General features: G+C 43.1%; 2 protein-coding genes across 4 annotated transcripts in view; one reads left to right on the forward strand and one right to left on the reverse strand.

Moving 5' to 3' along the window:
- Positions 1–7,432, forward strand: part of Luc7l3 (LUC7 like 3 pre-mRNA splicing factor) — a 32,513-nt gene extending 25,081 nt beyond the window's left edge. Inside the window, exons 8-11 of one of the 3 annotated variants that reach the window (XM_028868931.2) lie at positions 560–843; positions 2,295–2,455; positions 5,289–5,482; positions 6,989–7,432. In XM_028868931.2, coding sequence (XP_028724764.1) covers positions 560–843; positions 2,295–2,455; positions 5,289–5,449 — 606 coding nt within the window. In that variant the 3' untranslated portion in view covers positions 5,450–5,482; positions 6,989–7,432. Of the gene's footprint in view, positions 1–559; positions 844–2,294; positions 2,456–5,288; positions 5,483–5,511 lie in introns of all 3 variants that reach the window. The other 2 variants (XM_028868927.2, XM_028868930.2) reach the window with 2 other exon arrangements.
- Positions 5,976–17,472, reverse strand: Ankrd40cl (ANKRD40 C-terminal like). The gene is made up of 4 exons (XM_037201316.1): positions 17,170–17,472; positions 15,474–15,548; positions 14,226–14,401; positions 5,976–13,106 (listed from the first exon to the last, which is right to left on the reverse strand). Exons 1-4 carry the CDS (start codon positions 17,207–17,209, stop codon positions 12,963–12,965), a joined length of 435 nt encoding a protein of 144 aa, XP_037057211.1. The 5' UTR covers positions 17,210–17,472; the 3' UTR covers positions 5,976–12,962.
- Between the last annotated feature and the right edge of the window lie 7,420 nt (positions 17,473–24,892).

The raw sequence follows: 24,892 nt of genomic DNA on the forward strand, positions 1-24,892 counted from the left end.
GGAATTTGCTTTGTAGACCAGACTGGCCTTGAACTCACAGAGATCTGCCTGTCTCTGCCTCCTAAGTGCTGAGATTAAAGAGTGTACCACCACTGACTGTTTTATAATCTGTAATTTCTTTTTTTTTTTTTCTTCGAGACAGGGTTTCTCTGTGTAGCTTTGCGCCTTTCCTGGGACTCACTTGTAGCCCAGGCTGGCCTCGAACTCACAGAGATCCGCCTGCCTCTGCCTCCCGAGTGCTGGGATTAAAGGTGTGCGCCACCACCGCCCGGCTTCTTTCCTTCATTTTCAACTCAGAAATTGAGACTTTACATAAAGAATTAGTAAAATAATGGTATTTTATGTATACATATGGTGCTGAAATTTCTACATTTCCCCTGAAGGTATGGGATTCTGTAAACAACGTAGTCTATAAATTGCTTGAGAATGTCCTAAAAGCTAAAGTTGTATAAAATCCATCTTGAGCTGGGGAGGTGGCTCAGTGATCACTTGCCTAGGATTCTTGGCCTTTTGCCTGGTTCCAGCACTACAAGAAACAACTCCAACTTGATTTCCTTAGGAAAAGTTAAGAAAAAGAACAGAAGAACCTGATCGGGATGAACGTCTCAAAAAAGAGAAGCAAGAAAGAGAGGAAAGAGAAAAGGAACGGGAGAGAGAAAGGGAAGAGCGGGAAAGGAAAAGACGAAGAGAAGAGGAAGAAAGAGAGAAAGAACGAGCTCGTGATAGAGAAAGAAGAAAGAGAAGTCGTTCACGAAGTAGACACTCAAGCAGAACTTCCGACCGGAGATGCAGCAGGTCCCGGGACCATAAAAGATCACGGAGTAGAGACAGAAGGCGAAGCAGGTTTGTAAACCTTCTGACAGTGTCTGACTCATGATGAAACCATACTACACGGTCATGAGCAAAAAAATACTAAATGGCCTTTCATCATGGTGGGGCTCCCGGATAATGTCATAAATTGAAACTGTTTTCATTTAAAATGCATTAAGTCACTACTGTACCTGAGAGTGGGTTGCTTGTCCTTTTTGGTTAACGTGGATGATGGGAACTGTGAGTGATTGCTGACACCCAGGATTAGGATGTGTGTCTAGCATGTGTTGCTATGCTGGCCTGGGTGGTGATTAAAATCTAAATTTGAAATAGAATGACTGATGGAGGCATGTTACTTTTATGTTGTTATAAAGTCAGATTATTTTATGTTGGACTGTGAATAGAAGACTGTATCTTTATGTGCTAAGTAGATTTTTGAGAGTTGAAAAGGGAGTTTTCATCTTCTTGGTTAGTTCCCTTCTGTTACGTGGTTTGAGATAATCTTTCCAGAGACTGTACCAGATGATATATTGTAGCTGGAGTTTTTTCTCCAGGTCCGCCAAGCCCCGGCAGTCCGACAGCCCACTTATAAAATAAACACACTGACGCTTATATTATTTACAAACTGTATGGCCGTGACAGGCTTTTTGCTGTTTAGTTCTTACATCTTAAATTAATCCATTTTTATTAGTCTATAAGTTGCCACATGGCTTATGGCTTACCGGTATCTTTACTTGTTGCTTGCCATGGAGGCGGCTGGCAGAGTCTCTCCCTCCGCCTTCCTATTCCCTCAATTCTCCTGTTAGTCCCGCCTATACTTCCTGTCTGGCTATTGGCCAGTCAGTGTTTTGTTTATTAACACATTTGTCATGCAGCACATCCCACAGCACTTCATCTCTGTGTTGTGTTGTGTTTTGTTTTGTTTCAAAACAGAGTCTCTGTAGCCATGACTGGCCTAGAGTTCACTGTGTAGACCAGGCTGGCCTCAAACTCACTGGGATCCAACTACCTCTGCCTCTAGAGTGCTGGGGTTTGTTGTTATTGTTTTTGAGACATGGTTCTCTGTGTAGTGTAGGTGCCTGTCCTCTGGATCTTGCTCTGTAGGCCAGGCTGGCCTCGAACTCACAGAGAGTAGGTGCCTGCCTCTGCCTCCCAAGTGCTGGGATTAAAGGCGTGCTTCACTGCCGCCAGGCTTAAGAAGGCTGGGATTTAATAGCAAGATTTTCAATAATTGTCATCCTTGAGATTTCTAATGTAAAATGTTCTGTTACATTGTTTGTGTGGTTTTTCAAGACAGGGTTTCTCAGTATATCCCTAGCTGTCCTGGAACTTAACTCTGTAGATCAGGCTAGCCATTTATTTTATTTCTTAAGGGAAAGCTTTACTTAAATCTTTTTAATTATTGAAAAGTAGTATATGATTCTGTGAGGAGCCCTTTTAGTAATGTCAGCTGAAGTTGTTTGCTTTCTCTTTAAATTATTAAGAAGTCGAGATCGACGAAGAAGCAGAAGCCATGACAGATCAGAAAGAAAACATAGGTCTCGAAGTCGGGATCGAAGAAGATCAAAAAGCCGAGATCGAAAGTCTTATAAACACAGGAGCAAAAGTCGGGACAGAGAACAAGATAGAAAGTCCAAGGAGAAAGGTTGGTTTATTATGAGAGGTGCCATCTGTAGCCCAGATTTCCATTTTACCGTGTACCAGAACAGTCAGTTCGATTTCAAGCTGTATTTCTTTCCTTTCCTGCCCTGATTTGTGAGAATGGAAGTCTACGTGAGGTTTTAAGATCATATTAAAGCCTCATTATTCAGTTGGTAACCTGAAGGTTTTTCTTATAGATTCTTCTGAGTTTGTATCACCTTTGAAAAATGCTTAGGCTGTAGAATATTTTAACCTTACTTATTTGGCTACATTTTTTAAAAACTGCAATATTCCATAATATTCCACAAAATAGATGTGCGTTGTTCGTTGGTCCTACCTATGTGCAGCATTCACCTAACTTAGGAATTAACTTCTGTGTTCCCACAAGTGAATACCTTAACCGTGTCTTAACTGTGTTTATGTAGCATCCATCTTGCTATCCCCTCTGCTTTCTTTTGGTGTTCTGTCGCTCCGGGTAGCTGGTTTATATTAGTGATATTAAAGGACTGTAAATTTTGTCTGGCCTGTTTTCACAATAACAATAATAATCTTTTTTAGTCTTTACTTCAAGATAATGTTTTTAATCATCAAAATAAGTTTTAAAACTTATTTTTGTTTTGGATTATCTTAGCATCTTTGATTTTATATTAGTCGGGCTGTTTAGTTCTGTGTGGTTTTAAGATGAGAAAAAGGGCATGTTTCTGATTGCCTCAGTCCTGGTCCCATCCTGTCCTGTTGTGCCTGTCTGTTTTGTGGTGCTTTAAGTGACGCTGGTGATGTATATGGCATTCAAGTTTTCTTTTGATAGCTATTTTGTTAGACTTGGGACTTTTTCCTAGATTGAGTTAAAGACTCATTGTATAGCAGTATACAAGGACTTGCTTTCTCCTTTCTTTCTTTCTTTTTTTTTTTTTTTTTTTTTTTTGCCCTTTGATCATTTGCGGTAAGGGGCACATATGCACCTCTCAGGAGCTTTAGTGTTTACCATTTTTAATTCAGAAATTGCTTCTGGGATTCAAAAGGCATTTGGGGTAAAGGGTTCCTGCTTTGTTTGAGAGGGTCTCCTCTTGCCCGCTTTTAGCAAGGCTTTGGAATATTTTTGGAGCGAGATAGCAGTTTTAGGAGTCACCTGGTGTCAAGAGTCATCTGGTGACTCTTGCATCAGATCAAATTAATCACCTATGTTTTGTGAGGCTTTCGGCCCCATAGTTCTGCTGTTGATTAGTTGCTCTTGTCCAGTCACGCCACTTAAATAGACACATTTGTACAATTTCTAGGGAAAGCAAAAAATGTCCTGAATTATTGACCTGTGACAAAATGAATTTAGTAAAACTCTTAAGTTTCCTGTTGAGACTTGGGGAAAGAAGGAAGACTAGATACTGAGAAAACTATCAGGCCTATCTTGGTTGGGCATGCTGTCAATAGAGTTTAACTTTTGAGGTGGTGAGTCTATTGACTTTTGAAAGTTCTAGACACTTCTGAGTACGAATACTAGTATTCTGGCCTCTGGGGTCAGGTGTCTGCAATAGCAAGCATTTGATAATGGCAGGTGAGTGAGGCAGTTTGCTGCCTCACGTGCTCAAATCATAACAGCAGCAGTTTAGCTCCACAAGTGAGAAGTCATTTCCCACACATAGCTACCTAGGTGCTCTCTTTGTTCAGAGAGTTTCCTTTAATTCATAACTCTAAAATCCACCACACATTATGGATATCCTTAGGACTATTAAGATCTACCATATTTACATAGGCCAGAAGATAAGATTTTTGGACTACTAGTCCTCTACGGGGCAACAAGACGACTCTTCCTTCTTGAAGCTACCTGTGCACCGGAGAAGCCCATAAGGCACAAAGGGAGGACTTTGCCTCAAGGTCAGTTAGAGCACAGTTCCCACAAGTGGACAGAAGGACATGAAGCGGGTCTACGGTTAACCTTAGACATCGCTCTGCCTGGTTCACCAATGTTGGACCTAATCACACTCCTTTTCGTAAGAGGGCGAGTTCGTAACACGGTGTTTGCGTTTCCATCCTTGGAGCTGCCTCTGTAACGGCAGTGCACGTGGTTCCTCTCTTTAGACATTTTCCCATCATGAGCTACTTTACCAGACTAGTTAGTCTTAGTTTTAAGGGGGAAGACAGCTTTTATGGAAGGTGTCTAACTGTTCAAGTTTCTGCAGAGTCTGTTTTTTAGAGGGATACTTAGAACTGGAAGGCAGAGTATGCTACTTCACCTTAGCCTGGGGTTTACCTTTCCAACACAGCAGTAGGGGAAGTTGGAAACTACTTTTTTGTAGCTGAATTGATTTTAATTTTTCCTTAAGGGGAAAAAAACTCTTAGATTTCTTTACATCTAGTGAAAACAGAGGTCTGGGGTCTTAAAATTTTAAGATTCCATTTTTTTATTGCGTATGCCCCTCTTGGATAAATAATCATACATTTTTTTAATAAAACATATCATTGGGTAAACATGTCATTTAAAGGTTAATTTTTTTTCTGGTTACCATTTTGCCCTTGCAGCTGAATGAACTTGGTGCTAACAGCTTTGTGAACCGTCTTTTATACCTTCCCTGTTGCCTCTGTGCATTCTTTATCTAGAGTGAAGTGTACTGCAGTTTTCAGTTCTGAGGTGAATTTCGCAAGTTTTACCTTCTGTTTCCTTTCAGTCCTCTTTTTGGCCTTTCCTATAAACTACAAACAACATCACTGGTGAATTCTGCAAACTGTTTCTTGCAGGCTGTGGGAAATGGATCTGTTCATCTCTGTTGTTTCCCTTTTTAAAGAGTAATGTGTTTGTTGTATTTTACTCTAAATTCCATGGTCAATGTCTTCTTTTATGGCAGAAAAGAGGGGATCTGATGATAAAAAAAGTAGTGTGAAGTCCAGTAGTCGAGAAAAACAAAGTGAAGACACAAACACTGACTCGAAGGAAAGTGATCCTAAGAATGAGGTCAATGGGACCAGTGAAGACATTAAATCTGAAGGTGACACTCAGTCCAATTAAAACTGATCTGATAAGACCTCAGATCAGACAGAGGTAAGTGTAGTGTCTCTCCCTTTGATTAGGGCTTTTGTTACTGTTTGACAGTGCAGCGTAAGTATGCACAGACGAAGACGGAGCTAAGCCGAGTGAGAAGACTTACAAAAGCCTCTTCTGAAGGAAAAGACAGTGTAGTCCTGCAAAACATTTTGAGGTACATCGTTTTGTCTCAGCTATTTTGTAGCAGACTCGTGCCCCCGTTAGTGTGCCTCTTTGGAAATTACTGTCCACGTATGTAATATAGTCGCCATTGAAAGTTAATTTTCCTTTTTTTTAGGGATTTTGCTGTCATTTCTTTTTTTTTTTTTTTAAATAAAAAGGTTGAACTGTTTTTGTTTTTGTTTTTGTTTTTTTCTTTTTGGTATTAAGTCCATCTTGTGTTGGTACATTGGCAGAGACATATGCTGTAAAAACTTAACTATTTCTGAGGCACATGTTGGACTACTTTGTTTTAATTAAACTGCTAGTATTTCTTTGTCAAGGATGTTTCTAGTTTTTTGCTTTATTGCCTTGCATTCTAATGCAGTTTGTTCTGTAACTCGAGAGCCAGTAGCATTGGATTGATGGAAGTGTAGGGTTTATGAATTATTGCAGCTGACTACCATACCTCACACAGCGTTGGTGTTGTGAGCGGCCCATGAAAAGCCAAATTAGAAATCAAGGATTCAGTCAAACTAAGCAGGTACTCATGCCAGGTACTCCTTTCTCTACCCACATCCGTGTTTGAATGCTATTGCCTGTGACCTTTACGCTTAACTGTTGTGTATCCTTTTTGTTCTTTACAAGAAGCACAGAGGGGTTTTTTTGTGTATTGCGTGAAATCTACAAATCATATGTTAACAGAATGGAATTTTTTTTCAACTGTGTGTAGGGATGCAGTGGTGCCCAGAATTAGATATCTTTAAAGAATTTTAAATACAATAAACACCTCATATTATCCGCCTTGTTACATTCAGTGCAATTCTCAAGTCTTTAAGAGGTATGTGTTTAACATTTCCTACTGTGTAGGAGAATTTGCAGTCAGCCATAGTATAGAGGAATAGTCACTGGCTGAGACATTGAAAGCAACAGCATCTAGCAAAGACAGACTTTGGATCAGTGACACGAAGATCTGATTGATGACCAGATGAGGTTGGGTTCTTAAAGAACTTTTTAAAGCTAGGTTTCATAGGTGTTCTTAAAACCTCTAACTTCAATCTTCGGGCTAGTGGCGTGGGATGAAATAATCCTAATGAAAGAAAGTACCAATTAGTTGATCTGTTGGTGGAATTCCTGTTTTAGAAAAGCAGCGTAGTTGTGTCTGTGGACCATTCCCACAGAGGCAGCATACACAGGCACATGGCTCTAAGAACCACGTTGATGCCTTGATGTAAAGACAATACAGACATTTCAAATACACATGTGTCATGATTAGCAGTTAGCGACTGGGCCAACACTTAGTCATAAAATTTTACCTTTTATATGCTGTCTAATTATCAATTTTCCCCACATTTTGCATTGTAGGACTACTGTTGAAGATTTTTTGAAGAATACTGAAAACGGCATAAAGTGAAGATCGACATTAAAATGAGGTGAAAGAAAGCTCTAGTGGCATAGAGAAGTATAAAGCTCAGTTAGTTATTTGTTTTTATTATTATTATTAAAAATTAATTCAGGACTGTCGTGACCTACCAGATTTCAGAAAATGTGTTATTAGCACACATGCCACTTTGAAAACTTAGGTCCTGTATCATATTTTTTTCTTTAAGACTTTTTAAGAAATATTACCTAAACATGTGGCTTGCTCAGTGTTTAATGGCAAGTTTTCAGTCTGGGACTTTGAAAACGGGCTTAAATGTTAGTATTCGTGTGAAGCAGACTGAGTGGGATTCCATTTTTACACTTCTGCTATACTTAGCCTTTGGATTTAGAAGTGACAATAAAGTATCTCTGACTTTCTGTTACAGAGTTGATTGTCTGTGTCATTGAAAGGTTTAGTATTGATCTTTTTCTAATAAAGCTATTGACTCCAATCTAGTCCCTTGTTTTTAAATATGAGGCACACTATTACTACAAGTGTTAGTGAACAGTTTTTCTAACTTGTCCTGTTGAAGGGTAATTTTTATAGACCTTCCCACTTGATGTTTTAATGGTGCTTCAATTTTGGGTGGTTATGCATAAATCTGGATTTGCTTTTAATAGCAAAGGTGTACAGTGAACTAGAATATATTTTTACACCATGAGAGGTTTCTTTAGCAGCGAAAGGTTCTGAATAACCTTAGAAACTGTCTTCCTCTGTCGAACTATGAAACAATGTAGGCAAACATTCAGAAACTTTCAGCTAGGTTTTTCCCTTTAAATCCTACACCAAAAATTTCTTTTAACCCAGTCTTAGCATATATAAATGTATATATTTCTGTGTATGGGGTGTGTAGTGTATATAACAAGGATATTTGAAAAATAAAGCAGGTGATAATTTCATATGGAAGTAGCAGCATGTTTATACCTAGCTCCATCGACTATGTATAAAATATTATCCCCAAGTACGTATGTTTATATATATAATAGCAGTTCCTGTGACTTACAGCTTCTCTCAGTACTGACATCAGTTTATAGGTAAAGAAACTGAGCAGCACGTCTCATCTGGGAGCGGCTTCATGTCGGTCAGTGTAGGGCTTGGAGACTGGGTCTCGGCCTCTTCTCACTGTTGTGCCACTGTGTTCCTTCTAGTGTGCATTGTGGATCGTTACAGGATTTATTAAGTAAAAACTCTCTGCCAAACTTGGACGAATCATGAAGCCATCACTTCCAGAGACACTATATGAGAAATGTTAATGGGGACAGAGCCCTCTTGGCTCCCCAGATGATCTAGAGATACAGCAGTTGGTGGGGAGGCTGTTTCTGAAGCTGTGGGAGGTTAAGGCAGGTGTAAATGAAGGCAGTTGTCAACAACAGTCTTGCAGACGCAAAGTCACCTGACTAAGCTCTGCTTTGTGTAGCATGTAGTTCGATGACATTGTTGTATTAAGAACATAATGTAAGAAATCTGCTCAAGTACTAAATGCCAGATTGCTTTCTTCTGCCATGTCTAGACTAACAGTGAATTGAAATGAGTACAGCAATGGGCTCCTGTGAACACTTGGATCTATTGATGCAGATCTAAGATTGGAAAAGACTTGATCATTGGTGTCTGGTGTAGAAGCTAGGAACTAACTTACTAGAAGAAGCAGTTCTGTTGTGTAGACCAAATAGCTGTCTCTGTCATTTGGTGTGTGTGAGAGAGAGAATTGTGAATGTGTCATGTCTTTTTGGAGAGCTAGTTTTAATCCAATTACTGTGTAATTTTGAAATCAGAGCAAACAGTTAATCTTTTTTAAAGTGCTTTTTATTTTGGAATTTTTTTTACCTCATAAGAGTATAATCAATCTCTGTTAACTTATCTCCTGTAAGACTCATAGCCATAGCTAGTTCCTGTATGTGTGCATGTGTCTGCGTATGGGGTAGGGTGGGGTGCACAAGTGTGTATGCATGCATGTGTGTGTGTGTGTGTGTGTGTGTGTATGTCTACTCCTCTGTATTCTTAAGCAAGTCTCAGTTATGTTGTTAATTTGTCTCTGAAGGAGGAGGCTCCCCAAATAGCTCATTGTAAAATCTGATGAGCGTTTACTCTGTAGTTCTCAGACTGATGGCCCTTTACCTTGTAAATCTCCAAAGGACAGAAGACGAGCATCTCCTGGAGAGTGTAGACAGACTAGACAGATGGCCTCTGCAGCAGATCCCAGCTACCACTTTTGTACCTTTGTAATCATGAGCTGTTAAGTTGTTCATGCTGTTCTGCTGAGAGAGTTTCTTCTAGAGCCTTTCACACCTTGAATGCAGCTAGTGTCACAGGAGGACCAAAGGTCATTCCAGGGTCTAAGAACATGGCTCATATAACCTTTAAGCTGAGCCATCTAATTAAAGATTTTAGGGATGTACAAACTGAAAATTTTGTAGTGAAGTTTTTTGAGTTCACATCTGTTACATTTTTAAAGATGCATAGATGCATTGTAGATGAGTGATATGAATATGCCTAACTTTTTATGTGCATGAAACATTCTATGGGGTGACACTTCTTCATTCAGGGTTGAGTTTTAAGCTTGTGTTTTTGACTGGTTTTTATTTGCTTGTGAAAGGACCCAGGATGACTATGCATTTTAACTTGTTTGATAACTGCAATTGTAATGCCTGTTCTTGGTCTAAAAGCTACAGCCGAAGTGTTCGGTGATCTGTGTCTTCCTTTGCTCCTGCCTGTCTGCTCCTCTAAGAGTTCCCAATGTTGCCTATTTCAAGCACTTGGATGGGGCAAGAAGTAGGAGGTGGGGAATACACAATATCTATCTATCTATCTATCTATCTATCTATCTATCTATCTATCTATCTATCTATATCTACCTATCTATCTATCTATATCTATCTATCTATCTATCTATCTATCTATCTTTTTTATATATGATGGTGTCCATCATATATGTTCTAAATTTGCCATTTTCAGTTACTATATTTGGAAACATTTATTTGAGATGTAGGATACAGCACTTTGAAGTTGATCATGTTGCTTTTAAAGAGTGTGTTTCAAGTTAGCTGAAACAGGGTAAATGACATTTTCATTGTGTCAGAATTATGGATTTTCTATTAAAATGCATTTCCAGAGTTTCATAGTTGATCTATTTCTTCCCCTTAGCCATACCAAGTAGATCAGTTGTCTATCAACAGGTTGTTTAGGAGCAACTTTGCAAACAGTGCGGCACAGCTAAGTGCTGTATTCAGCCCTAGGTACATACTCTTGAAAAACTCTTAAATGTGCCAGGAGATGGATGAACAAATGTCTTAATGTCATCTTGTGTAATGAAGAAAAGAAAACCCAAACCAACAAAACCCTGGGAAGATCCCATCAGCACTTGTGTTGGATAACTAGTGTGACACTTCCCCACCACGGAATTCACAGGCGTGAACATGAACTTTGGCTTCACATGTGACCATGGATGACGCAAGATATAATAATATCCCCAAAACGCAAGCCACAGAAGGATCTATTCATTGTGGTTCACTTTGGTAAAGGTCAAACCAGGCTGTTAAAAATACATTGAGAAATGAAAGAAATGTCAAACAGTTGACATACAGATCAGTTAGTGGCTCCTTTGAGAATGACCTTGGAGGGCAAAAGGGTTTTCAGAGGAATGGCCACTCCTCTCTCAAGCTGGGCGGGCTCTTTTCTTTTTGAATTGTATGTTTGTGTGCTTTTGTGTATTTGCTATTTCTTAATAAAAATTTTTTTAAGTGGGAAAGGTTTTGGTGTAGGTAGTGACTAATAAACATACTAAATTAACCTTAATGCATGGCAGATTTTAAAAGGCACACTTTCTCCTTTCATTCTTTAAATGGTCTCACTGTGTAGCCCAAGCTAGCTTGGAAATTGGAAATCTTTCTCCCAACTGCTTAGGTTATAAGTACACCACCACACTTACACTACACACAAGGCATGCACACAGTGTGTGATACCTTTTTTTTTTTTTCCCTTTTTCCATTTAGGTGGCAACCAGGGAATGGCTGCTTCTATCCTAAGTAGCTTTCCAGGGAAGGGTTAAGTACCATGAAGTATTAGCAAAAATGTTGACTCTTTAAGACAAAATGATCAGGACTTGAAAACCCCGAACAGATATATGCTCAGGGTTCACATAGCCAAGAATTAGTTCCTAGCAATTACTCCACCACATCCTACTCCTCAGGTGAGATTCAGCCCTTTTGAGGTGAGCTTGAGGATTGGTTTTGGTTTGTTTGTTTTTGTTTTTTTGAGACAGGGTTTCTCTGTGTAGCTTTAGCTGTCCTGGAACTCGCTCTGTAGGCTAGGCTGGCCTCAAAAAGGTGTGCACCACCGTTGCCTGGCATGCTTAGTAATCTTAGTAATGGGGTGGGTCAGTGAAGAGAACAGGAGCAGCGCCCCCTGTCCCCCGCCCCCACCCCTTATTTCTTGTCGTCTCGTGGGAGCTGTACCTGGACTACCACCACGAGCACAGCACAAAAGGAGGTGCATGACTTAACAAGCACCGTCACTGTAAAGAAACAGGTTGTGTGCACCAGGGAGTCAAGGGTGTTGAATTTATTGTAACCCATACATGCTCTGGGGCTTCTTAGTCTAATATTCTGCTGCATGGTTCATACCACTTAAAACTGAGAGTTATTGGAGTTCTTTCCTCTTGTTTTTACACTCAAGATACAAAGTAAAACTTAACTGTACTTCCTTTTGAAACTCTCAGGTTTTGTTTTAGGACTTAAAGAAAGGGGTCTTTGAATCTGTAATCCCAGCACATGAGAGGTTCAGGGACATCCCTCAGCTACACAGGAAGTCTAAAGCCCCCTGGGCTACTAGAGCCCTGTGTGTGCGCCCCCCGCCCCCCATTTTGTTTGTCTTGGAGTGTGCTTATTTACTTAGAGCAGGTAAGAATTTGCTCTTTAGCCTTGTGGTTGAATTACTGTTCACACTGTAGCCACTGGATAACACCTACATAGATTCTGCCCTTAGGATAAATTTGTCGTGTTTCAATTAAAACTTATTCTAAACAAATGTATTAATTTAAAAATAGTTCTCGGTGTTCTGCTAATGGTGATTTCTAGCTGTTAACCAATCTCACACCCCTGCTAAATTTTCCTCATTACTGAAAGTGAAGCACAGGGCAGTTGTCACTTGGGGCTCCTTCCTGTCGTCAGTCAGTCGTTACTGGAGCTGGAACACTTCCAAAGCGCATGTCCTGATAGTGCCCCTTCCATTAGAGTTCTGATACCAAGCACATGGCCGTACTGTAAGCTGTACTCCTCCAATAGTTGGGTAGTGCCTGCTCTGCCTTTCCCAATTTCCCTCAAATCTCAGCTGCTGGGAAGTCAGTGATAAGGAGACAGGACTCTGAGCTGGGAATACAAATGGAATGTGTGGGTCTGTGAGGAGCCCTGGTGTTTTAATTAAACTCATTTCATAACGATCAGAGGTGATTGGATAGTTGAGGAGATATGGCTACGTAAAGAGGAATGGGTGAGTGAATGTGGGCAAGTTACAGCCATCTAAGACGGGCCAAAAGTGGACTTCAGAAGACTAGATGGGCATATGACAACCACCAACCTTTGAGTAAGCTAGTGAAGCCACCTCCAACTACAGTGGTGTGAGCTGTTTTCACAAGTCTCAGCCTTGAGAAGTTAGTTGTTTACTCAGATCCTAAGTCATTCCATTTGATAGGTAAGTGGGGCTGGGCGTATATGCAGCTCAGTAGTAGAGTGTCAGTATTGGGGTACAGCACTTCAAAATCAACTTGGCCTCTCATGGGTACTGTAGCTGTGTTTGTCAAACAATTCCTGCTCAGAGAGGTCAGAAATGAGGAAATTTTTCAAAGTTCAAATGTGGTTAGCTAATTGTCACATGGGTCTAGGCCTCGTATTGACAATGATTCCAGATCCTTCTCTCGTGGAGCTAGTAAGTCAGTTTTGCAGCTTCACTGTTGTAGCAGGGTCTCTCCGTCAAGGGTGATGCTGTGTGCTGAGTCCATTCAGAGTTTCCACTCTTCACCAAGAGTTCTATCTCCTGAAAGTTCTGGAGTCTTTGAATGTCTTTGTCCTAAAAGTTGGGGAAAGACTTAAGTGATTCTGGAGTACTATGTGAAGTCACTGGAATAAGTGACACTGGTCATTTCAGGGTCTTTGCCTCCATGATGAATCATTAGCAGTTGGTTTATTTTTAAAATTTTAGGTTTTTTTTTTTTTTTTTGTTTTTTTGTTTTTTTGTTTTTTTGTTTTTTTGTTTTTCGAGACAGGATTTCTCTGTGTCGTTCTGGAGCCTTTCCTGGAACTCACTCTGTAGCCCAGGCTGGCCTCGAACTCACAGAGATCCGCCTGGCTCTGCCTCCCGAGTGCTGGGATTAAAGGCGTGCGCCACCACCGCCCGGCTAAAATTTTAGTTTTTGAGATGGGCTCTCTCTGTAATCCTAGCTGGCCTAGAACTCAGATCCATCTGCCTCTGCTTCTCCAAATGCTGGGATTATCAAGGTGTATGCCCTTAAGCCCAGCTCAAATTTATTTTTCCTATTAAAGCTGTCTGGGAATTATGATTATCTTGTGACTTAATGGTAGTTTACAAAGAATACATCAATGAGATATCAATAAAAATTGTCAGAGGCATTGGGGGCGGGGCGGTGTCCTGGAATTCATAATGTAGACCAGGCTGGCCTTACAGAGATCCGCCTGCCCCTGCCTCCCAAGTGCTAGGGATTAAAGGCGTGCGTCATCACCCCCAGCTGGGAAAAAAAGATTCTTAAGGAATGAAATTTGGTGTTAAAACTTGAGATCTGCATTTTCAGCCTGGAAAAAGAAAATCAGAGAAACGTCATTTTTGGGAATTGCAAAGGTGGACCTTCCCTAAGTGGTAAGGGCTGGCCACATTCTAGTCTGAGGACAATGCTGCTTTTTATCAGCCAGTCAGTGTTGCAGAGATTGGCAGAGCTAAATATAAAAGTCTTAAATTGGGGTGTCACTTGTCACTCAGGTGTTTAAGAAGTGTCTGAACTAGATTTGTGGAACTAGCAGAAATGTGACTGGGAGTGGCCACGCTGCCTTGTGGCTCTCCTATAGGCAGTCTCCACCATCTTGAACTTTGTGCATGGTACATGAAAACGAGACATTGGGCTTTGTGTGACATCATTTACCAGTAGAATTATGTACTTGGTGGTGTGTGGCGTACCTTTCTAAGCAGTGTGTTTGGCAGCTTCCTCAACTTGTCCACTTGCTCTGGGTGGATCCCCAGTTCACAGCAGCTCACTTGTAGTAGGTTCTGATAACTCAGCTCTTGTCTGTGCAGTTCAATTTCAATGAAGTCATTTTCCTTGGAGTTGTGAATTCTTACTTTAAGCACCAGCTCTAATCACCCATAAATTCAAACATAGGTTTTTAGATAAAATACCCATTTTAAAGATTGTTCACATTATCAGTCATCACAGCAAAGATGACCCTAAAAACCTCGGAGCTTTTTGAGCTGGGACTTCAGAGTGCTGGGCTGACCTGAGTTGTGTGCCCCTGTCAGATCTACTACAAACAGAAAGCTTGCAGTTTGATGCCAGCCAGTCATTCAAGGGGTGTTAATATTTTGAAAAAAAGATGTGTCTGTCTGAATACCATGTTGTGTGCAGTTGCCTGTGGCCAAAGCATGCTGGATGCTCTGGAGCTGGAGTTACAGGCAGTTGTGAGCTTCCAGATGAGAACCTAACTGGGTTCCTGGAAGACCAGCACTCAGCTTACTGAGCCTTCTCTTCAGGCTCTGTTTATCCTTGGAAGCCCTTTAAGTCCTGCTTTAGCCTTCCAAGTGCTAGAATTGAAAGCATGCACATCACGCTTAGCTAATTCCTTTCTTGTGGTTGGGGATCTGGAGCGTTAAGTACATGTAGGGAGGGTATCAGTCTACCCTGAGCTTATATTTTCAGCCCGTAGGAAGAGATTTAAAATATGCGCTGTAGGGCTGGAGAGATGCCTTGGTGGTTAAGAGCACTGGCTGCTCCTCCAGAGGACCTGGGTTCCATTCCTAGCACCCACATGATAGCTGACAACTGTCTGACTCCAGTCCAAGGGGATCTGGTGTCCTTTTCTGGCCGCTGAGGGCACCAGGCACACACATGTGCAGATACACATGTAGAAAGAGCACCCGTACATATAAAAGTAAAATACACAGTGGGTATTTTAATGCATTGGCAATGTGTAGCAATCATGGTACTTAGTTAGCCATTTGAGAAGTTACTAGGAAATATGTGTCATTGGACAAGGTACCAATCACAGTATGATTCTTACGGCATCCCTTAATAGCTAGGATGAGTCAATGTCTTGTGGGACCGTGGCATTGAGTGTGAATCTTGTCAGCTTACTCTCCCAAGGACAGTATGAACTAGAACTCCACTGGGCAGACCACATGGTGAGCACAGCTCTACAGCATGGTCCTTACCTGCACCCATGGTGTCAGCTTGGTCGTCACACGCGTCAGTCGGCAAGTGTGGATTCGTGCCTTGACTTTCTTCACCTGGCAGAGAATTGGGAAGGAAATGGGCTGAGAAGTAGCAGTCCCCAGCATTTGCCTCTGCTTCCTGCCTCCCACCGCCCTTCCACAGACAGGCCAGGGAAAGGACAGTAGTTCATTTTAATCTAATAATAAAGTTTGTTTTATTTCCAGGTGGGGCATGCCATAGTGCGTGTGTGAAAGGTCAGAGCACACCTGAAGCGGGCTCTGAGGGTTGGACTCGGTCTTGGTCTTGTGTGGCAAGTAGCCATCCCATAGACCCTAGTTTTGATCTTGAGTGAGTTTTCTTAATTACCAGCCAAATCATGAAAGGAAGCCAATTCTCTATTTTAAAGTGATGCCTAATCTGGGAAAGAAATATTTATAATCTATGCCCTTAACTTTTTGCTGGTATTTTTGATATGCACTGTTTTGTGTTTCTTGCTCTCTAGCAAAGCTATATAATAGAAAGGAAAAACGTATTAGAAATCTTCCTTAGAGGAAGATGAATCGCTGAGTTCGAGGATAGCCAGGGCTACACAGAGAGACCCTGTCTCAAAACACCACCACCACCACCACCACCACCAACAACAACAACAACAACAACAACAACAACAAACACTTGAAGGAACTGGGAGTGGGGTGGGGTGGTGCACATCTTTAATCTCAGCACTCACGAGGCAGGATGAGTTTGAGGCCAGTCTGGTCTACAGAGAGTTCCAGGACAGCCAGGGCTACACAAGGAAACCCTGTCTTACAAAACCTTGAATAGCTGAGGAATTTGCTCAGTGGTACAGCACTTACCTGTCGTGCCTGAGTCCCTAGGCTCAGACCCCCCCCACCACCACCACCACAGAGCAACAGTGAACCTCCAAAGACATGAATGAATCTTGACAGTAGAAGAGGCAGATGATGGTAAGGGGGAAATGGCAGTGATGCCCAGGTGAGGTAAAGGCAGAACACAGGACTTAACAGTAGGGAAGTGAAAATGAGTAATTTCAAGCTAACAGCTCTAGACACTAGATCTGAAGCCTTGAGTTTCTCCAAACGCAAGCCCTACTTGTGCAGAGTGTCCAATACTCCCAGCAAGGAGACTCCCTGCTCAGCATAGCAGTAATGTCCCTTTCCTCAGCATACAGGGATTGGCAGGTTTTGTCTGTCCTTCCAACCTCAGCCATGGAGATGACTCGGCCCTGTGTCCCAGAGGCTGAGGCTTCTGTCTGAAAGCAGCATCTCAGACACCAGTTTGTAAGTGGACTGACTGTGTTAACTCATCCAGGAACTGTCCCAAGTCTAACTGGGAGGAGACAAATTCAGGCCTGAATTCTTCCTTTGACACAAGTTCTGACACTTTGGGCAAGGTATGAAAGCTCTCAGCCTATTTTCTAGTCAGGAAAATGAAGCTAAGAAGCCCTACCTCATGGGGTGGTGAGAAGAAAAAGATGCTCACTCATAGGGTCCTCCTAGCACCAGTTATCAGAGAGTGCTGGCTGCTGCTTGCATTTGTATAGTTGATGCAGGGACAGAAGCCTTTCAGTTCTCCGCTCATGCCTGGCCCACTGCCCACAGCACTGGCCACCACCTTCTGAACACTGCCCTCTGCCGCCATTCCCCTTGAGGACTGTTAGAAACAGGATCCGCTCACCTGCCAGCTTCTCCTTGATGTCCTGTTCAGGCTCCTCCATGACAGATGAGTGGCTTCTCTCAAGTTACGTGTAAGCTCACAACCAAATAAGTGTTTCCTGGTGTCTCAACAAAAGTATGGGGAGTAAGGTAGTATGCTCATCTGTCACCGGCCTTGTAAAATGGGCACGGTCTTGTTTATTGCTAAGTACACAGGCTTAGGTGTGCCATGTGACTTATATAGCGTACTGCAAGTGAGGTGAGACTGAAGTTCAAGCTTCACCTCCCTCCTAGGCTGGGACTCCTGGATACAATGCACAGGAGTAACAGTTGGGTGGGAATGGAGCCCTTGGCTCTGCCCTGAGTACCAGGGACCAGCCAAGCACCCCAGAACCCTCCACCAGAGTCAAGTTTCCCTTGGAAAAGATTTGTGGATCTATATCAGGGGTAAGAAATGTCAAACCCTTGATTCCTGGGAGTGAACATTCCCTCCCAGACCCCCGTCCCTCAGTTGCTATGCATGGCTGGAAAGAAGCTGGAAGCCCTTGGCCATACCTGGGCAGGCTGTCTTGTGAACGTGATCCCTTGATTGCAAGCATCAAAGTGCAAGAGGGGAGACTTGGTGAGGGGTAGGTGGGGCAGGGCAGGGCAAAGTCCCCCATGAGGCTGCTGGATCACGCTCTCAAAAGCAAGCTTCCGGAGCCGGAGGAGCGTGGACTGAGAGCATGTGTATGGGTGACTGGCGTTTAACATCCCTGTAACAGAAGACAGCAGATGGACAGTCCATCCAGTGCACTGAGTGGTCTTCAGCCTCCAAACACCGGAGGATCCTAGAGCTCACAGATGAGACGCACACCTACTGCAGGAAACCCGCTGCCTGGCCCGCCACCCTACCAGGAGTCCGAGTTAGGTGATCTTCAGGGGGGCCAGTAGGCACTCTGGTTAAATGGTTAAAGTCCTCTGATTGTAATGCACAGCTATGGTTGAAAATCACTGATTTAGCCAAATTGCAAAGGGAAACTTTGGTCCAAGGAAATGAAATGCTTACTGACAGTCATGTGGCCAGCTAGGCACAGGCTGGCAAGAGACTTGGATGGCATGGCTGCCTCCCTGCCCCCCATGCTGATGATGTCTTCCTGTGAGGAACGGAGGAAGGTAGGAGTGACATACAGGAGGAGGCAGGTCTGCCTGGCCTGACCTGAGCATGGATATGGAAATGTACTTTGGCCCGTTGGGCTGCCAGGGTGTGGTGAGCTGAGCCATAAACAGGCATCCTGAATCGCCCCACCTGTTGGAACAGGCTCGGGGACAGGAAGGAGCTGCAGCTGGTACACGAGGGAGGCCTCTGTCACATTCCCGTCTCATACTGTGGTGTCGGCTCATTCACTCGGTGGGCATGTGTGCACTCAGTCACCCAGCAGCGCCTATTGCTTTCCTGTTAGCTCCCCACCTGCTTTGATGATTTGAAATCCGCCTTCATCTACTGTTCCCTGTGTCTTGTCTAACTCGTGCTAAGGTATCACCGGTTTAATGATAGAGGATTATACTGTGTTTTCCACAGCCAGAAGAGCAAAATCCCCTTCATAGCCTTTATTTTCCAACGTTTTTTCCTAACCATTGTTGCAGGGTTTGTTTTGTTCCTTATACATTTTTTCTTTTAAAAGTGTACTAAGGGCAGATAAGATATGGATCAGTAGGTAAAAGAGCCACCAAGCCTGACAACCTGAGTTCAATCTCCTGAGCCCAGCTAAGAATGAAAGAGAACCAACTCCATATGCAAGCTTTACCACTGAGCTACACCCCCAGCCCAGGAGACAATTCTTTATGGGTCTTCACATGCATTTTGGCAGAGCGCAGATAGTGGCTGCCTTTTTTCCACGCTGGTCTTTCTTTTCTTTTTCTTTTTCCCCGAGACAGGGTTTCTCTCTATTGCCTTGGCTGTCCTGGAACTCACTCTGTAGCCCAGGCTGGCCTCAAACTCAGAGATCCTCCTGCCTGTGCCTCCTGAGTGCTGGGATCAAAGGTGTGGCGACCACTGCCTGGCTCCACACAGGTCTTTCAAGGATGTTTGTACCAATCAGCCTTGGAAGGCAGACAATGCTCTCCTGACCCCATATAATAAAGACAGTGTCTTTTGGGGAAGCATGTGCACTTGTGCAGAGATGGGGCAGCAAGGTGGCTTTGCAGTATAGGAGCTTGCTGTGAAAACCTGCAATCTGAGCTCCATCCCTGGAAGCCACATAAATGTGCAAGGAAAGGAGTTGTGGAAGTTGTCTCTGCACTCACTGTGGTTCACACACTGTGGTACACTCATGTCCCTACACATCATGCTCATAGGAACAATAATAAAAACTTTTCAAGATTGTTTTCTCGTACCCTAGGTTCTGCCTCTGGAGCTGTTTATTATTATTCCTATCTTTATTATTTACTTAGAGACAAAGTCTAATGTATCCCAGGCTGGCCTCCAGCTCCCTATGTAGTTGGGTATGACCTTGAACCTATGACCCTCCAGCCTCCCCCTCCCAAGTTCTGGGATCACAGGAGTGCACCACCACCCCTGAGTTAGGTGGTGGTGGGGAATGAACCCAGGGCTTTGTGCATGCTGGACAAGCACTCTACCAACCTCACGATGCCTCCGGCCCTGCTGCTGTGTTAGCTATTGTACACAGTATTGGGGGGGGAGTTTTGTGTGGGGGGGGCGGGTTTTGAGACAGGGTTTCTGTGTAGTTTTGGTGCCTGTCCTGGATCTCGCACTGTAGCCCAGGCTGGCCTCGAACTCACAGAGATCCGCCTGTCTCTGCCTCCTGAGTGCTGGGATTAAAGGTGTGTGCCACCACCGCCCCGGCAGGGGGAGGGGGAAGATTTTTAATGGCAGGAAGGTTTGGTAAGCAGCCTCATAGAACCTTCTGCATCCCCGTGTGGTGTGGAAAAGATAACTGGGGAGTCTTGGTGACCCTACAAGGTCCAATGGTGTGGAACCACTGAGCCCCAAAAGCCTCTTCGATAAATCTGAGGCCAGCACAGTTTCTGATCTGATAAACAATACAGGGAAAAAAACTCAACTCCAGAAAACACGAGTTTGTTGGGTTTGGAGATGAAGTCTCCCTGTAAAAAGCCCATCGTTCCAGCTGGGGGTGCTGTTGGGAGGTTATTGGGTCTTGGGTATGGTAAGTATGGGGTTCAGCCCAGTTGGAGGAAGAGGATCAGGAGGTGAGGGTCGGGTCTCTCCTGTCATCTAGGCTCCCTGGCTGCCGGGAGGGGAACAGCTTTGCCCGAGGCCCCTCCACTTGACGTTTTTTCTTCAACACAGTCCCACGGTGCTGTTGCCACAGGAACTCAAGTGTGGCCTCTGAAACGGGAAGCCCAAAGACATCTCTCCTCACTTGTTTGTCTCAGGTATTTTGTCACATTGACAACAACTGAAAGAAAAAACAAAACCCTTGCTCGTAGGAAATAAAGACGGAACCAACTAAACGGCGCTCGAGTCCTTGCCGGCCTTCACACACAGAAACAACAGACTCAGCACAGAAAGACCTATACAGGCTTGTCAGCTTCCCTCCAAGGAGGGGCACAATCAGCCCAAGATAGAGAATTACAGGTTCTTTTATGGGCTGCATCAGTATTTCAGGTTGTGGCTCTGGCGTTTTCTGGCTGATTCCTTATAGAGGCCGACCACATTTCCAGACCCTTGCCTACTAAACACCTGTGTAAGTCTCTACAGGGAAATTCTTAGGCACAAGATCACTGGGCTGAAGGAAGGCACACAGTGTCTGTATTGATACAGCATCATGGTGGCTGTTTCTGTATCTTATTTTCTTTTTATTCTTGAGGGTGTTTTTACTTGCATTTAAAAAGCCTCTCCCTGCCCCCTGAGAATGAAGAGATGATTTATTGGTTAAGAACACTTGCTTCACAATCATGGGGAGCAGAGTTTAAACCCAGGTTTCCACATGACAAGACATTCTACACGCTTGTAACCCCAGCTCTGAGGAGGGCAGAGACAGGTGGATTGATGAGGCTTGCTGGCATCCCATCTAGCTGGCAGAAAAGTGAGTGCTGTGGAATAATCCTGTACACTGAAAATGTGTTGCCCTCATTGTTAATAAAAAGCTGATAGGCAGGATTTTCGGAGCAGAGAGAATGCTGGAAAGAGGGATGGAGTCTGAGGAGTCTGAAGCCAGATGCAGAAGAAGCAACATGGGAAGTTCATAGATGAGGTAAATGACCTTGGGGTAGCACATATAGAAACGGGTTAATTTGAATCATAAGAGCTAGCTATAAATGAGCCTAAGCTATTGGCCAAGCATTTATAATTATATTAAGTCTCTGTGGTTATTTGGGGATTGGCTGGTGGGACAGGAAAGTCTGTCTACAAGTGAGACCCAGGTTCAGGGAGAGATCCTGCCTCGGGAGTAAGCAGAGACTGGAAGGACAAGAAGACACTTCAACATCCTCTTGTCTCCACGCATATGTGTATGTTCATGTGTGAGAGTGTACATGTGATTGTAGGTATCCACAGAGGCATCACATCCCTTGGAGCTAGAGCTACAGGTGGTTGTGAGCCACTCTGTGTGGGTTCTGGAGATTGAACTTAGGTCTTAGGTCCTCTCCAAGAGCAAAATTCTTACCAGGGTATGGTGGCACACCCACTTAATCCCAACAGAGCCAGAAGCAGGCAAATCTCAATGAGCTTGAGGCTAGCCTGTTCTACATAGTTCTAGAACAGCCAGAGCTGTCTCCCCTCCCCTCCTCCCCCAAAAAAATCTTCGTAAGGTGATTAATATGCCATAAACTTTGCTTGATGTATCTTGCAGTATCGGGTATCAAACTTGCTTCACAATCATGGGGACCAGAGTTTAAACCCAGGTTTCCACATGACAAGACATTCTATATGCTTGTAACCCCACATGCATGTTGGGCTAGCACTCTACCAATGACCTAGCCCTCCAGCCCATACTGACCCATTTTAAAGTATTCAGGCTTTTTCCCCCTCCTGCATGCACAGGCTTGTGCAACATTCACTGAGATCTTGTTTCAGAATTGTTTCCTCATTCTGAAATAATATCTTGTGTTTATTCTCTGTTACCTGTTACATGTCATTTCCCTTGCTCGTCCTAATAGTGTATCATCTACCATTGGTACCTATGGATTTGTCTGTTCTGGACAGCTCATGTCTCTGGAGTGATATGTAACTTTTCCTGTGTCTTATTTCTTTCACTTAGCATAGTGTTTTCAAGACTCATCCATGCTACAGTTTGGATCAGTCTTTTTTTGCCATTAATTGATGGAGATTTGTTTTGGTCCCTATGATTTTGAGCTATGATGGCCAATGCTGCCACAGTCTTGCATAAGATTTTGGTGTCAGATGTTCTGTGTTTCATGAGACGATTAAAGAAAGAGGGTCACTTCAAGATACAATTCAGGCTCTGTCACAGCAGGGAAGAACCTAGGAACTGAACCCCAAACAGCCCTGCAAAGGAGGATTGATTGATTGTTACACAAAAGTCGTTTTTTGGGTAAAACAAGTTCCTTGTAACAAAGCCCTGATCTAATCTGTATGTTTTCTGAAGGAAAACCTCACACCCTGCAGTTTTAGTCCTTATTGTGTACCGTTTGCAGTACCCAATAATGCACTCCAGGTGTGCCAGGACTGTCTAGTGACCAAAGTCATGCAAAGGTTGTGAAGCTCCTCCAGAAAAACAGCTCCATAGATGATGGAAACAATCACTGTCTTCTATAGTGATTTCCTCAAGATCTAAGTGCTTCCACATAACAATTATTCATTGTGATGTTTACCCTAGATATAGTGAAAACAACTATTTCATTCGATACAATGAGTCTTCTAGATTTCTGCTACATTTTGGTTGTTTTGTTTTGTTTTTGTTTTTAAGACAAGTTCTCACTATGTAGCTCTGCTTGTCCTGGAACTCAGATCCTTCTGCCTCTGCATCCCAAGTGCTGGGATCAAAGGTGTGCACACCATGACCAAGAAAATTTTGGATAGACTTGTATCTTTGTTCCTCTTGAAGATACAGATATGTAGGGCTTGCATTTTGGTTTTGAACCACCCCTGTGTTGAATGTTTTCAGGAGCTGCCAGACTGTTTCCAAAGTGACTGCCACTCCAGTGTCACTGACCTTTTGAGAGGCTCCAAGCTCTCCACTTCCTCACCAAGATTTCATTCCTATTGTTTTCATTTAGTCAGAAATCTTATTTCCAAGATCGTCAAAGATTATTACAAAGAATCTCTTTGAAAATGTCCCAAATTAAATTAGAGGCTCTTCATCCAAGTGAGACATTTGTGCTATAAAAGCTTTTAGGCTATGATATCTTAATGCTACTTAGTTTTTCTTAATATTTAAAATATCACTGTGTGTGTGTGTGTGTGTGTGTGTGTGTGTGTGTGTGTGTGTGTGTGTGTTAAAGGACAACTTGAGGGAGTGAGTTCCTCCCACTATGTGGGTTCTGGGATCCAACTTGGGTCATAAGGCTTGGTGGCAGAGAGCCTCTATCCATGGAGCCATCCTCCAGCTCCACGACATCACTTGTTTTAAACTGTTCCCTCTACTATGTGTGTGGGTTATATCTCAAACTTTGGTTTTGAGACAGTGCTTCACTATGGAGCTTTGGTTGCCCTGGAACTTGCTGTGTAGACCAGGCTGGCCTCAAACTCAGAGATCCTTCCTGCCTCTGTCTCCCTAGTGCAGGGGTCAAAAGCATGTACCACCATGCCTGGCTTGTATATTCTTATTTTAGTGTAGTAGTAGTTTTTCCTCATTGCACGCGCACACACACACACACCTGCCAAAAGCATCTTATTTTGGCTCTTGAGTTGAGGGAACCGTCCATTGTGGTAGGGAATGCAGAGCAGCAGGGGGCAGCTGCTTTTTGTGTCTGCAGTCAGGAAGCAGAGAGAGAATGCTTATGCTTGGCTGGCTTTCTCTTTTTTATCCACTCTGGGAACTCCACTCACACTTAGGTTGGTCTTCACACCTTAATTAGCCCAACCTAGAAACTTCCTCACAGGCATGCTCAGAAATGTGTAGCTGATTCTGGATCCTGTTAAACTGATAGTATTAACCATTGCAGTTAACAGTTGTAAATTCATGGAAAAAGAACACATTTTAGCTGGGTGGTGGTGGCACACACCCTTAATCCCAGCACCTGGGAGGCAGAGGCAGTTGGATCTCTGTGAGTTTGAGGCCAGCATGGTCTGCAGAGCGAGTTCTAAGACAGCTAAGGCTACACAAAGAAACCCTGTCTTGAAAAACAAGCAAACAAACAAACAAACAAAAACCAACAACAAAAAACAAAACTTAGCAACAACAAAGCAAACAAAAAACAACCCTCCACACACATACACATACACATACACATAGGATGAAAATCCTGGGAGAAGCAAATTACAAATACTCAATTTTTAAATAAACAAAAATGTTTTCTTTTCTAAAATGTAATTATCCAGTAAATAAAAGATACATAGAGGCAGGAGGACTAGAAGTTAAGGTCATCCTTGGTTATACAGTTTGGGCTACATGAGAGTCCATCTTAAAAAAAGAGAGGGGCTGGAGAGATGGCTCAGTGGTTCAAGAACATTTCTGCTCTTCCAGAGGACCTGGGTTCTGTTCTCAGCACCCACATGGTGGCTCACAAAGCCTGTAACTCCAGTTCCAAGGGATCTGACACCCCCTTTTGGCTTCCAAGGGCTCCTGCATGCTTTCACCTGGAGCATACAGGCAAGCACA

The sequence above is a fragment of the Peromyscus leucopus genome, chromosome 8b, assembly GCF_004664715.2.
Source record: "Peromyscus leucopus breed LL Stock chromosome 8b, UCI_PerLeu_2.1, whole genome shotgun sequence".
NCBI lineage: Eukaryota > Metazoa > Chordata > Mammalia > Rodentia > Cricetidae > Peromyscus > Peromyscus leucopus.

What these genes read in the sequence shown, in the direction of transcription:
- Ankrd40cl (XM_037201316.1), bottom strand. Translation starts at nt 17,209, where the DNA reads ATGGAGGAGCCTGAACAGGACATCAAGGAGAAGCTGGCAG. An exon ending in CATCAAGGAGAAGCTGGCAG is followed by an intron (nt 15,549 to 17,169) that starts GTGAGCGGATCC and finishes ATTCTCTGCCAG; the next exon opens with GTGAAGAAAGTCAAGGCACG. An exon ending in AGCTGACACCATGGGTGCAG is followed by an intron (nt 14,402 to 15,473) that starts GTAAGGACCATG and finishes ATGGGTGATTAG; the next exon opens with AGCTGGTGCTTAAAGTAAGA.